At 37.9% G+C, this 14,682-nt stretch overlaps 3 protein-coding genes across 21 annotated transcripts in view; 2 read left to right on the plus strand and 1 right to left on the minus strand.

Moving 5' to 3' along the window:
* Positions 1-2,555, plus strand: part of LOC111249914 (cuticle protein 16.8-like) — a 5,322-nt gene extending 2,767 nt beyond the window's left edge. For both annotated transcript variants that reach the window (XM_022804386.2, XM_086988070.1), the window contains exon 2: positions 1,565-2,555. In XM_022804386.2, coding sequence (XP_022660121.1) covers positions 1,852-2,346 — 495 coding nt within the window. In that variant the 5' untranslated portion in view covers positions 1,565-1,851 and the 3' untranslated portion in view covers positions 2,347-2,555. The remainder of the gene's footprint in view (positions 1-1,564) is intronic.
* The window catches only part of Kank (KN motif and ankyrin repeat domain-containing protein 2 kank), a 152,907-nt gene that overhangs the window by 67,981 nt on the left and 70,244 nt on the right, over positions 1-14,682 (minus strand). For 11 of the 15 annotated variants that reach the window (XM_086988061.1, XM_086988060.1, XM_086988063.1 and 8 more), the window contains 3 exons: positions 7,627-7,740; positions 7,133-7,332; positions 6,643-6,822 (listed from right to left, as the gene is read on the minus strand). In XM_086988061.1, coding sequence (XP_086844187.1) covers positions 6,643-6,822; positions 7,133-7,332; positions 7,627-7,740 — 494 coding nt within the window. Of the gene's footprint in view, positions 1-6,642; positions 6,823-7,132; positions 7,333-7,626; positions 7,741-8,046; positions 8,229-8,317; positions 8,352-12,908; positions 13,001-14,682 lie in introns of those variants that run through there. The other 4 variants (XM_086988064.1, XM_086988065.1, XM_086988062.1 and 1 more) reach the window with 3 other exon arrangements.
* Positions 8,280-14,682, plus strand: part of LOC147755847 (uncharacterized) — a 90,640-nt gene continuing 84,237 nt past the window's right edge. Inside the window, exons 1-4 of one of the 4 annotated variants that reach the window (XR_015327094.1) lie at positions 8,280-8,977; positions 9,390-9,469; positions 9,871-10,199; positions 11,104-12,536. The gene's annotated coding sequence lies outside the window, so the exon portion shown is untranslated. Of the gene's footprint in view, positions 8,978-9,389; positions 9,479-9,870; positions 12,537-14,682 lie in introns of those variants that run through there. The other 3 variants (XR_015327093.1, XR_015327097.1, XR_015327096.1) reach the window with 3 other exon arrangements.

The following is a 14,682-nucleotide window of genomic DNA, read 5'->3' on the forward strand; positions in this document are numbered from 1 at the left end:
TTATGCTTGCACACTCATCCAGTATTGGTAAGATAGCATGATTGTGTCCCAAAAACTCGAACTCTGTTGTAAAAATTCGAAATGCGCCTGATGTAGCTGCCTAAGCAAGATATAGTTAATAATTATTAAGATATAATAACTTTCACAATATGTGTTTATTATTTGACGCATTAATTCAGGGTTTCCCAATCTAAAAAGAATACAACAGAATCAACAAGAATCTCATCTCCATTTATCGTAATAGGCAATAAAAAATTTGTTTTTGTCTGATCGAAATGGCAGAAGAGGCTGCTAATAAAAAGTCATTTTCTCCATGTCACGCCTAATCAGGCGCCGAGAACATCTATCAGATCATATATGTTCCAGTCAGTGTTAGAGGCACTGCAGTGTCGATTAGTGTACATTATGTCACCTGGGAATAAGTTGCTTCCGAAAAAGCAACCTGACAATTTTTTGCGTTCGGGTGACGGTCTCGGAAAAACACTCCCGTATAAGTCTGGAAACTTTGCAGTTCATAAACAGCATTTTTTACAAAGTTTAACTTATCACAGCGTTTCACTAGCATGTACGTCTGTACGTATAGGGATCCTATGTATAATAAAGTACAGTTTAGTGTACAATATAAGCACAATTGCTTATAATTTACATAAATAGAGGTGTTACTCTATTGTTGCTGTTAGTACGTTCGTAAAGCCTTTAAACCTTTACACAGAAAATGGATGGTAAAATGTAGTTCTATATAACTATGAAAATAATAGAAAAGAGAGGGTGGCTATAATAATGTTTTGTGATGAATTGGTACTTGTACCTAAAATATAATGGCATATAGATACTTGAAAGTTTTTCATACAAAACAGGACAGTCCTCATTACTCAGAAAGCTTAAATTAATTATGAGTCAGCCAAATTCATATCATTATTTTTTTTGGCATCGCCCAAAACAACATGGCTTATTAGCCGGCTGATCATTCCGTTCAGTCACGGAAGAATGTATCAAAAGATGATATTCTATTACTTTGTCATTATTTTGTAGCTAAAAAAATTAAATGTACATGTTTAAAAAACGTTTTTAAGACGACGCGCACTTTTTTAATAAAACACGCACGCTTTGACCTCTCAGCTACTGCATGATGTATAATTTAGAATTTTTATGCTGATTTATTGGCAATATAAATAAATTTGTAAATTATAAGTTAAGAGCTTAGAAAACGCAAAAACGTGACACTGCGAAATTGGTTTTTCATGTGGAAATAGTTCGAAATTCTGTTCTCTGGATGCGAAAAAAAATCATTATAAATTGTGTCCTCAAAAGACGTCAAGAATGGGATAAAAAAAAAGCTAAATTCACATATTAAAAAGAGAAGTTCTAAGTTTGAAAATATCGATCTTTTTTCGTCGCAGAATTAGTTTGTGAAATTTCATATTATGGTCTAACCAAAAAACGATGAGCAAGCTAAGAAGCTATAGTCTATAGTTATCATAATCCTCTTAAAATTCTCCCTTCTAAATTTCAAAGCTTTCCAAGATAAATGACGTTTAGTTTGCGTCTCCGTTGCCCCCTACAGCTGCGGGCCTTCCGCGGCTATTTCCAGAAGTCGCACTAACGAAATGGCTCTATCATTATCATGAATATAAAAGTCATCACCGTCGTCAGCGCCAATGCAAATATCTGTAGGCAATAGATGGCTTCCTAGGCAACATTTCAGCCTACACCTTAAGAATAGCTGGCCAGTAGGGAGCTAAGCACTGCTGCTGCTGCTGCTGCTGCTGCTGCAGAGGGTTGTCTGCACCCCTTCTCTCTCAGCATTAATGAAGAAACGACTATAAAATATTTTGGTTGCGGAAGCACCGCATGCAGCAACATTACTCATCGCTGGTGAGCATAAGCAGTCAGGAAGGAGCTACAATCAAAATGAAACAAGCAATTATCCTAGCCGCTTTCGTTGTGCTGAGTGTCACAGGACAGCGTCCTCACGAAGATGCACACGGACCTCCTGAGCCGTATCAATATTCCTACGCAACGGAAGATCAGGAGGGCTCTTCCACTGCTAATGAGTCTACTGATGGTTCCGGCCGAATTCAAGGTGAATACACGATCTCGTTAGCCGATGGACGTCAAAGGACTGTAACCTACTGGGCCGACGGGAGTGGGTTTCATGCCGATGTGATCACCAACGAACTCGGAACCGAGTCGAAAAGCCCAGCCGATGTCACAGTCCGATCCTCGGCTCCTACAGGCGATGAAGCGGCTCTTCAATTCGAGTCTCAACGGGTACGTGCCCAGGCTTCATCTGCTCAGCCTATCACGGTACCAGCCTCTGTAAGACGCTTCTTCCGGGCGGCATAATATATTGCTTACGACAATTTGCGTGATCAACTAAACTCGCTAAGAAGTGCAGCAAATATTCCACTGTATGTGACCAAATAGCGTCTACTTCTTTTTGTTTCCTTGTTGCTTTGCAAAGTTTAGTAACGATTTAAGAACGCATTTTGATCTCTACTAACCTTGGGCAGAACAGAATAAAGAAGCGGTTCTTTGGTTACTTATACATAATACTCTATTTGTTTTCTGTGAAGTAAAATCGTTAGTTAATCAAGCGCTAACTAAGCTAGCCAAAACGCATCTAATTACGGCATAAGAAATCATTTTGTGTGAGGTTATTTAAGAGACATCACAACGCTACCCCCTATTTAGCAAAGTTCCCCATATGCATGCCTATATGTAGAGCTGTTGTAATTTCTGCAAACTTCATATTCAAGCATACATAGAAATATGTATGCTTAGTAGACTCTGCGATGACGAGGTACGCTTTTAGAGTGGATATCGCAGCCGTGACGCCCTCTTCACCCTATTTAAAACAAAAATGTTATTCATACATACAAAATACCTTTACAACGTACATTTTCAAATGGTCTGTTTCATCATGGGTAGTGTGTCATTCTGTTTTTTCTTATTTTATGTTAATTTAATTGATATTTTTTTGCATTCGCTGCATCGTATTTACACAATAGCATTTCAGATAGCTTGTGGTCAATTAGCGCTTGAGAGAAAATTTTAAGGACACGCATGCAGGACTTGATGTGCTCAGCCCAATAAAGAGGCCACAGCAGATCACCAGAAAAGTAACTTGAATGAATACACAATTTATGTAAGGTTTAACAAATTAAAATTTATGAATTCAAATATTGAATTAATCCTTATCTATTTAGAGACGCTATTTTTTATTAGACCATTTCAAATATAAAAGTAGTAAGGTAAGAGTATTGACCAAGAAATGACGATACATTGGAGACCTATTACTTGATACCCAACTTCAAGTAATCTTGGAGCTCTATTTAGAAAAGCCCAGGATTATTGGCTTAGGCCCCCCCCCGTAACGCATGCCACACAACACAGATGTATAATCAAATAAAGTATGTAATATGACTTAACGGAACGTTAAACGTTTGTCGAATACATAAGTATTCCTTGCTCATTTTTAAGAGCAAATCATTGGTTACCGCCAAATCTCACCGACAAAACAAAAGCATGTGTTGGTTATCTTTTAGTTGTTGGGTCGATTGAACCTGTCTGAGCATTTGTAAACGAGCCAGCCTTGCCTAAACCAAACTGGGCTATGAACAAAGAGCTAATTACTCTATCCCACCTATCCTTTGACCCACCTACTGTATTTCCGTCCTTCTATCGAAATGTTCTAGAAGCCCTGTTGGCTTGCCCTAGGCAAATATTGAGCTTGCTCTAATATTAGCAGATTCAATTCTTATTAGATTAACCGAATGTGAGCTACAATTTTCGTGGAAATCTGCACCTTTTCACGAATCCAGTCGCAATAGTTTCTAAAGCCCATTGTCATGAATTTTCCTATTCAGTATTGTAATTCTATTCAGCAGGTCGTCTGTTTGCTAATAGCGCAGTTATTCTATTATTAAACGAACGTAGTTCGAATTATTAAATATTTGGATCTTACATTCGGTAGTGTCATTAGGTGTTGCTTAAGACGACTTATCTTTCCCAGCACGAAAAAAACGTGTATTTGGACTGAGATCATCTCAGATGTTCCTGCGTTTACTAGGTAAACACTTTTACATCGAATCATCACGAGGTTTCGTTCAACCTAATGCATAGCCTTTTACATTACGAAAAAACCCTATTGGATCCTATTAACACACTTGATCTATTTTCTTATCACAGAAATTGACAATTTGAAAATTTCCTAGAAGAACTTCAATAGCAAATTGAAAGTCTTCATTTCAAAATCGAAACGAATGTTCAACTATTATATAGAACCAGTGTCGAACAATAGACGCGCAGAAACCAGTCTAAGAATATACTTAAACCTTGCTTCAGCTGCACACGCCCAATGGATTGCTTTTATTCCAGTATTCCATTAAATAAATAAACTCACCTTTATGATAACTAATATCGATATGTGATTGTTTTTTAGCTTTCCCATTTCAATGGATACGTTTTCAGATTTCCACATCGACATACTCATCGAATTCTCTACCATTTCAGCAAAAAAACACCATTTAATAACGAAAGAAAGTAAAACATAGTTGTTTTTAAAGGATGCATACTTATGCTTAAAAAAATTTTAAATTAAAAAAAAATAGTGACTTCATAATGTCACCCATTTAAAAAACCTTACTGGTATTCGAAGAAATCGGGCAAAATAACAGATTTGCTTAAATTAAATGTTGTAGAAGAAAGAAACTGCCTCCTTCAAGTAAATACTCAACAAGTCACAAAACCTAATGCGCAGGTCAGCCTCTAATGAGACTCTACCAGTTTAGTAGAAATCAGATTAACAGGCACATACAGATACTCAGCTGTAATAATAAATATTAAGATTTAGACAGGGTAACCGAAAAATTGCTATATAAATAATTCTTAACAAGTGAGCGAGAGGTCACTTTTTGATCACCCTCTATTTTATTTAATTTTAGTTTATGTGGCCCCTCATGCTTGTTGGCTATTGTCGGACAAAGCTAAGAAATGAATTAGCAGTAAGCACAACTTTTTCGCCCAACATGCGAGGAGTACGTCATGACAATTTTGTGTACTTATTGCCGAATTTTACGCAAACGAGAGAACATAATATCAATTTAGGCAGAGTGACATCCGTTAATCCTACAACTGCGGTGACGTTAGAGAGTCGACCGCAGCATACGAAATTCGTTATTAGGGCAAGTCATTTCAACTAGTGTGCTGAACAAATGCCCCAAATTTTGTAAGTGGTATGAGAATTTCTATGATTCGCGTTCTCTAAACTTATAGAAGAATCCTTATTTGTGTATTCCAGTTAAGACATTCGCTTGTTTTTTGCAGGGCTAAATCCGGTTAGACTTCGCCTAAACGTCTGACTACGGCCTATCACTTTTCTTACGGCAATATCTCATGTGTAAACGTTTCTTGTATACAGACATCTATTCAAAAATGTTTGTTTGAAATGCTTAACGATTATGCCATATTTTTTATAGCATCGGTTATTCCTTGTTATAATTAACGATGTAATAATACGCGGCGACCTATCCGGAACACAAGATAACTCCGACCGTAAAAAAAGGTAACCTTAAAAACCTTAAAAACGACCTTAAAATAGGCAGCAAAGACTTATCTAAGATGATCCTTTGCCGTCCATATAGACACAGAAACCTATCCGCCTTTTCTTAAAATAGATAGACTCAAGACGCTCATTCAAACGGAATACATTTAAAAGAATATTGTCGAAATGTGTTCTTATAAGTTATATAAGGGGCACCTTGACGCAACTCGTTCTTAACTAGCGTTACTCCCGTTTAATTTAAGCATAAATATACACCGGGAACATTATCACAAAGGTTGATAATATTCCTGTTTATCAAATAGTTATCCAGAAAACTCTAATATCTTCAGTATATTAGAAACTTATTAGGAAAACAAATTGGGATAGCAGGTTAGGATAAGATTTATTCTACGATACAGATAAATGACGATTTTTTTGGGAAATCTATGTTGTAAATGTTAGCAAAATAGTTTTATCTTTTATAGAATGTGCGGAGCAGAATATTCACGTACTACCCATATTCGTGTATTTGCTTGAAAATTAAACTGGGGCAGATGGTATTGATAGAATCGACTGGTGTATACTGGTTCCAGTTATAGCTAATGTGAACACATAAAATTGATCCTGACCTAAAAACACTCTTAATATAATAGGATGATGATTCGTAATAACCCATAGTGGTATTTTTATTGAAAATGAATCAGCTATATATTAGAACTTTTAAACTTGGAATCATTTTCAAATGTTAACTTTTTGCGCGTTCGTTTTCAGAAGAAAACCACTTTGCTATAACTGCCGTTACAGATTTCTCCAAAATAGATATTAATGTATGTGATAGACTAGCTTTCATTTCGAGCTAGTAGGTCATGGTTATGTCAGCTTTTACTAAATTAAAGAAGTATTACTAATCGTTGTATGATTCAGTCTAATATTATTTTACCATTTCTTGGGCTCGTACCCCTTATAAAAAATCATTACTCTCTATGTGGTATTAAATCTAAAGGGAGAAACTAAGCCAATTAGAGATACATAAAGACAAAAACCATTTAACTATTCGAACCCTCACAGCAAGTAAAATCCCTATCAGTAGGACCTACCGGAATTGGAGGCCGTGTCCTTTTATTAAACGAAAAGTGGGGTTCATTTTGTTGATGGCGGTGTTGAAGTAGAAGCTGTTGTCTTTTTGCCATTTCAACATCGCTCGTGCTGCCTGCATGGTCCTTCGCTGAAGGTGAACTTGTCCGCGGGTGAAAGAGAAGCTGAGGGCAAGCATAAACCTGTGCGCAATAAATAAGAACCCTATGATACCATCCAGGTATATCCAAAGAAAAAAATCCAGATAACCTAAGTATTTACATAATTTCCAACCGGAATAAATACGCAAGTAGTATTAGTATTACTCGTGTATTTTTTTTTGTCAATTAACGCCTGCAAAGGCGAATAGACAGTACGAGTCGCCTGTGGAGTACGAATCGCCTCGATACAACAATGACTAACAAACAACAAGCAACCTAAGCGGGCCACATAATGAGATGATACCTAGACCTTTATAAATTTGCAAAAAGTACTAATTGTTGACTGACTTACTTCCTCAAGCGCCTTCCTCTGTTCCCGTTTTCCGCGTTTAAGCGCCTGCAGGTGTTCAAGATAGCTCTGGTATCCGGCGGTATCTTTAAGGCTTTCGCAGAATCGAACAAAATCAAGATCGATGTGATACCCGTAGGGGCAGCAATCGCAGGTGCCGTCGCCGCACCTAGCGAACATGCCTGGCGTCCACGTCTGGCAACCTAGGTAGACGAGTCGATTTTTGTATTGAGAGCAATATCAACATTGAATCAACAAGCGATTGTTAAGAACACATGAGTTAGAAACAGTATTAGGTTGTTAGCTTTAAAAAGCATAAGGCAGCAGGCAGTCTTTACCTGTATATCAATGCTAATAAAATGTATGATAATAATGATGATGCCTTTTGTATTTACTATTGATAACCAAAGCTATGCAAGTACCAATTACTTGAATGTTTTCTGAGCTCAAAGCTGAGCGGAAGAGCGAATATAACCATTTGAAAGATAATGTTTTACCATTTGAAAATCGATGAAATCTGGCAAGACTGGTCGCTCGAAGTCGAGATCCGGTACTGCGACCAAACGAACCGAATGTTGGCGGAGCCACAGGAGATTCGATTGGCGCCATCTCTGAAACGCAATACCAGCAATATTGTCATAAGAACGATGGAAAAAACGGAAATACTAAGTGTAACAGATTATTCACATGTTGTAAAATGATCTAGCTCTACATAAACATTTATGTTGCGCAAGCATACAATTGTTTAACATAAAAAAAACCTGTGAATATGTAGGTCCTTATTTTGTTTGAATCAATGCATTCACTTAATGTTAGGGGGCCTTAATGAGAGCTTAATGTTAGGAACTATTATTTGCCTCTTGTTTACGCGCAACATTTATAACAAGGCTTTTCAACCTCGATTGGAATTACGCAACCTGAACATTGTAAGTGTGCGTCTTCACCATGATGTACATATTGCAGCTTCATTTGGTAACACTGGACAAGCTATGCGCGTAACAAATGATCTTAAAGCTAGGAAAGAAAACAGATTTATGCAATCAGGCTCAATGAGAGCCTGTTAGTTGTCCGGATTGTCTGCGAGGTTATCTGTCAAATTTTATAGACTATCACGATGTTTTATATCGGCCACCGTGACACCAAATGTGGAGTATTCGTTTGACAAGTGAGGTATTCTATGTGACTAACTGAAACAACGCTGCCTCATTGTGACCAGATTTCGCCTGAATGGCGCTCAGCTCAAGAGATTCAAGAGCTCAACAGACATGATAGTTGAATAGTAACGTCAAAATCATATCCAGCCATCTTCGTTTAGGCGTATGAAAGCGCATGGAAGGCGTATATGAAAGTATAAACCCTGACTATGTTCACACGAAGTACCAAACAAGGAGCAATAACAGGACTGAGTATCGTTCTAGGAGCACGCCGTCTGACAGCCATATATAGTAGCCGCGTGTCATCTGTGTGAAACAGCTGCGTAGCATGTCGAGCTGCAACGAACGTCTAATCGGGCGATCCCCGCCATGTCAAATATCGATAGTGTCGTCTCTTTGGCGCGGAACCCTTAGTGATTGTGTCAGCTTGCGATTGGATTGAAAAGTTTCTATAACGTTAGTAAAGTGAGGCTCACCTCTGTGAGCAGAAAGTAATTTGTTAATAATCGAGCGAAATAAAAAAAACAGGCTCAATAAGGTTAATCAATGCAGCTACACTGTGGGTAGCAGCCAGTGAATTAGTGAAACGAACGCCATTTTCATCAGATGTTTCGTATCAAAGCTGTTCTTTATGGCTAGAAAAAGAAAATCAACTTTTAATAACTGCATTCGGTCGCTTTAGCATCGTGAAAAGGTTAGCGAGGAACAGATGTTTGCGTTCATTAAATCCACTATAGATGTTTGTAACATATGTAGCAAACAATTCTTGCTTCTGTAAAAAAATACTCGATTTCAGTCTTCTCAATGAGGCATCTCTTTTAAGAAGATCTAAGAATATACAGCTAGTTAAATACAGATCACAGTTAGGGTAACGCCACTATCTCGAAACAGACAGTTTCCCCCGCTATTTGCTTTACTTCAGGATAATTTATATGGAAAAGTTCAGTTTATACCTATATGTATCTGATCGTAAAAGGTGACTGTATTAGAATTACTTTTACGCTCTTTCATGATTCGGAGAAGAATAGTTTTGTTATGCGCATATCCTAACTGTAACACACACCTGCTAATCAGCTTACGACGTGTGTTTGCCTCCATTTCCCCAGGAGAGAAATTGAAACACATTATCGCATACACGTAATCTTATTCAACAAATAGCAGCCGATGACTGCTTCTACAACTAAAGGTAGGCGAGGTTTGTATTATCTAGACAAGCATAACGAGAAGCTCGATGTATAATTTTATAGTGGCCGTCCCGTATTATTATTTCTACTTGCTTTGTTATTGTTGCCATATTTGATAGTTGCTATTTTCTACATATCGTTAAAAAAAAAAGCATCCTCTTTCATTCGCACTCCTACTCCTGTTCAGAGAATCCCCAATGGGACATCGGACACGCGAACTGATCACGATAAACAAATGGGCTAAACGTAAAATACAATGATTGCGATAGTGAACAAAGCCACTCTGTTCAAACTAAGTCACCCGTTGACGTGGGTTGTCACTTGACCATGTATGTAATGTAGCGTCTCCTGATTCTCTCTTTTTATCTGATCCTGTCACATATGGATATGACGTGTGGACTAGGCGCTGACGCGGGTGCTTTTCACTTGTTGTTTTTCTGACTGCAACAACAACGATAACGCCAGCGGAAGCTATGAAAATCTGCTTCCCAAGTCAATAACACCCCATCCCTGTCGAAATACAAGTATCCGTAATATACAGTGTGAGGCGCCCCCTTTGCGCTGTCGTTGCGGGTCAAACCCGGGTCGAGCTCAGACACTGCCGGCGGTAATGGCATCGCTTTGAAGCTGGTGGCGTACACGTTGTTGTTGTTGACGACGTGAACGACGCTGATGATAACGGCTGCAACGGCGGCGGCGGCGGCGGTAGTAATTTTGGAGAATGTTTCACAGGTGCCGATGCTGTGGCAACAACGTCACTACCTGGCGTTTACGCAAGTGTTATTATTCTCCGCTCTTAGCTGTTATTATAATAACACAATTGCCAATAACAACAATCATAATGATGATGATTATTACAATTAATATAGGCCGAATGTAGTCCATCGATCTAGCTAGCTCAAATCGAAGACAAATGAAAGGACTCAGATAACGAGAATTACATCGAAAACGTTCTGTTTGTGACAGAAAATATCGAAAACTGAAAATGACACAAGCATCGAAGCTGAATGATCTTCTGATTTTTATTTTGCCATCGTCTCTTAGCACATGCACGCGCTGGCTAACAAAGCAACGTGATGGTACCCATAGACGGTAGGACGAAAACAGCTGAATAGCAGCAGTGAAATTTATTGGGACTTACAAAATTATCCGGCGACAAAGCGGTGAACGAAGTGATATGATAGTCAATAGCACACTAGAACGAAGTTTCTGCTCAGTATATCTAAAGCTAAAAAAAATTCGTTACTAAAAGTCTATTCTTTCAATGAATGAATTTCTATTACACACTAGTACTACTTAAGTCATTTAGGGATAGCTGAATACGCCAGAAGCGATCAGTGTTGATGATTGGAGGTATCGCGCCACTATAGACTATCGAACGAACAGAAATTCTGTGCTGTCTATTCCGGAGTGGATGGAAAAATTTATACTGAAAATTGAATGTAGGTAGAGTTAACTATTTACACACGTGCAACACAGTGCAGGCGGGTTAGTGGGACGATTGCTATAAATTCGAAACAACTTCATTGTTTTCAAAGAAGTTTCATAGTACCGCAGTAACTCACCACATTGATTTAACAACGATGGCCAATGGATTTAGTTTAACCATACAGGAAGACAATCTGCGCTTTTTCAGACGGCGACCAGACAGCTGATCATTCATGTCACATAGGATTCCAGCCAGCCACGCAATTCCCCTTAGTTTCTCTAACAGCAAATGTCGATTTTCAAGTCGTTGTTGTTCTTGTCCTGACCTATTGGAACAACTTAACCAAATTCATTTTTTGCGCGTGTAATATACAATCGTTGTACAAACAATAAACCCAAATAAGTATTGCGGTACAAAAAACTCCATTTGACGCAATCACTATCCAAACCGCAAAAGAGGCTGTGGCTATTGTTGTTGTTATTATCCTTTGAGTGTCTATCATAGAAAATCATTTCGACGATCACAGTCCGTCAGGAGGGAGGTCCGTCAGGAGGGAGGAGTTAATCGAAAATCAGCATCAAATTTAATTCGACAGCGAAATTAACGCGGTAAAATATCAAATTTGCACTGTGGTAAATAGCGTTTGATTTTCGGTCTCTCTGCTTTTTTACATTTGACCACCTGTTTTTTTTTGTTTACCTACGACGGTCGTTCAGTGTTTGTTAGAACAGTAAAAAAAACGAATGTTGCTCCGAAAGATTTTCTAGCAAACGGGAGTTCACAACGAATAGAGATTGGTTTTTCAACTTTTGACGACATATTTTATTTAGTATGTATCTGCCTGTGAGCGTACATGTATAATAGGTGCTTGCATCTGTACATCTGCTTTTCCATATATTAAGCAAAAGTGGTTAACTCTGCCTGAAACGAAGACAACAACGCATGACTTGAAGCTAGATTTATATTTGTTCACCCGCCAACAAACAATAATGCCTTGTTGGCTCTGCAAGCCATTGCGTAGCATTAAATATTTGTGCTAATTTCTTAGATCGTTCAGCAAAAAGCATGACAAATACTAATCTTATATAATAATACTTTTAGCACAGGTGAACATTTGTATATATATATATACCCTCAACAGGATATATATTGGAATTAACCAGTAAGAGACAATCTCTACTCATAATATTCTCGTGCTTTTTGTACCGGTTTTCCGCTTAGAAGCTTGTAGGATTTAGCTAGCAGGTTCTAAATGAGGTGTCATTAATAATGGGTTCCATGCAGTTGGCGTTGATACCTATCGTCTAAAATGTAATTTAGAACTTTTACTACGCTATTTCGAGTTTTAAAAAGTAGCTATCAGGTTATAGTTTTTATAGTAAATTTTAAAGAAATTATCATAACGTTACACACCTTACTCGAAGAGCCCAATACTTGATCGTGTCATTCCATGGAAGCTAAAACCTACCAATGAAAAAATCATGCCCTTTATCCGAACCGTGTTGCAATAAGATACGACAGATGAAGGTCTGTATTGGGAAAAAAGAGCAGCATACCTCAATCTAGATAAAATACCGCTAACTATCGGTTACTTACATGCGTAGAAGCTGATCAATATAAGCGTTAGACTGAAATTGGAAGAGGTGTTTTATCTTAGCGTTTGATAGTTATGTCATTTCTAGAGTCGTGGAAATTTCAGTAAAATCTGGCTGGTAAGTGGCTGACAACGAAACGATCGACAGCATCCCTCAGCGGTTCGCATGAGAAAAAATATCGATATAGCAACATAGCTAAGGGAAGTTGAGAGGCGATGCAATTGTGCCGGCCGCTCTATTGGCCCTTATTGTTAGGGAACCTGATAGATCCCAGCATGTATCACAAGTCTACTGACTATCCCGAATTAGAGCTTGACATGTTCAGATACACAACGTTATTTTCAATCGGTTTAGCGTGAGAAGGATTACAGTAATGGTAATTATATATATATATATATAGCGACGATTTGCTCGTACGTTAGGTTGATTGCCGAGGGTATGCCAATAGATGAACAGCACTAAGTCGTAACAGTCCAATCACGAAAGTTTTCCACCGAGATGGAAAGGATCTAAAAGAAAGACGCCATTTTATCGAATTTATTTGTACTGTAAATAGAAATCGTGTAGACAGCTACCTAGATAAGGATCTATCACGATACCATTGCATGATATCATACGTCATCACAGCTACGAGGAATCAATTACTTACGATACGCTTGCAACACCGCGAGTGCTTACATATATATAGGCCAATAAATGCTGCGCGACCATTGAATATACCCTCAAACATCATTAGATATAGTCAAAAGCAACAAATCAACGCGGCGAATCCCTATAACACGGTGTAGGTGTTTCGAAATGACTAAAAAAAATTAAAATCTATTTTCTAACAGAGATCATAATCAACCCGGACGGATAAATGTAAAATACCTTTATATTAGGTACGTTTACTATTATTGTTAATGGAATTGATCAGTTAAATGACGGTAGAACAAATATCAATCAACCTAGAACTGTCTTGATATATTGGTCTAGGTCATTTTTACCTTCAGCAATGGCCGTTCTTGCAAAAAAAGATAATGAACGTTTGGACATCCATTTTTTTCGAAAGAAATATTAATTAGTGTATGTATTTTTTTTTATTTTTAGATAAACCATTTTGCAAATATATATATATATATATATATATATATATAGCAAGAGATTTGTATAGTGTTGTTGTTTGAGTTCGCAAAATAATCTGTTTAAACCAAATGCTTTATATAGGAGATAAAATTCCACCCTTTGATCAATGCACATTTTTAATACCAGCTTCAGAGAAGATAAATCGCAAGAGTCTACGGAACATTAATGTAAAACTCATATTAACAAACTAGCCCAAATCGCAATTGTGACATTTTAAACGCGTTTACGCTTGAGTGTTGCAATACTCCGCTTATGTACACATATGTTATTTCAGGTTAAGTTAATGTCCGGGCGGTCATTACTGGAGTAGTTTTTGGAAGTTTCGTCTGTACCTAACACCCTAGAACGTGAGGGGTAATCCAACCATATCGGATTTGCGCCAAGGGCAGAAAATGTCCCTTACGCTATATGGATCAGATAATAAAATAAGCAAATTAGGTCCCTGGATTGCCTCGACGGCAAAGCAAAACCTGTTCAAAATATACTTTTCAAGGCGACTAGCTAGCAGTATACTCTGAATTGTACACACAAAAAAACTAGTAGACATCTGCGCTAGGTCAAAAGTGAATGACACGAATACGCTAACAAACAGAAAGAAAAATTAAAGAATCTGCAGATTCTATATTGAGAGTTGTCTCATCAAATAACAAAAAAAAGAAAAGACAAAAAAACGCTGCGAACTGCCGTGTATGTCGTTGAAGGCGCGGTAGATGTTGTATTCAATACGACCCCCCACCTTTGCCAGGCCGTATACTCACATTTACCTACCAATATGCAGTCTATGGTTGATTTTGGTGAGCTGCAATTGATTCGGCCGCTTCTGCTGCCGCTGCTGGGGAAGGTTCTATTTTTGTCATTCCCTGCGGTAGTAATCAGTTGTTTCGGCATTTCGTCACGGACCAAATAAAAATCCTTTTTCGTAGAAAAAATAATGAAAGTCGCCCATAGCCACAGCAAGGACGAGGCCAACCGATGTCGTCTTTTATTCTATTTCCAGCCGATCTTATCAGACTTTTTGCTTTTTAGAGCTATCAATGTGATTGTCATCGTAGCTATTACAAGCAAT

Source organism: Varroa destructor, unplaced genomic scaffold, assembly GCF_002443255.2.
Source record: "Varroa destructor unplaced genomic scaffold, Vdes_3.0 BEIS01000004.1, whole genome shotgun sequence".
Classification (NCBI taxonomy): domain Eukaryota; kingdom Metazoa; phylum Arthropoda; class Arachnida; order Mesostigmata; family Varroidae; genus Varroa; species Varroa destructor.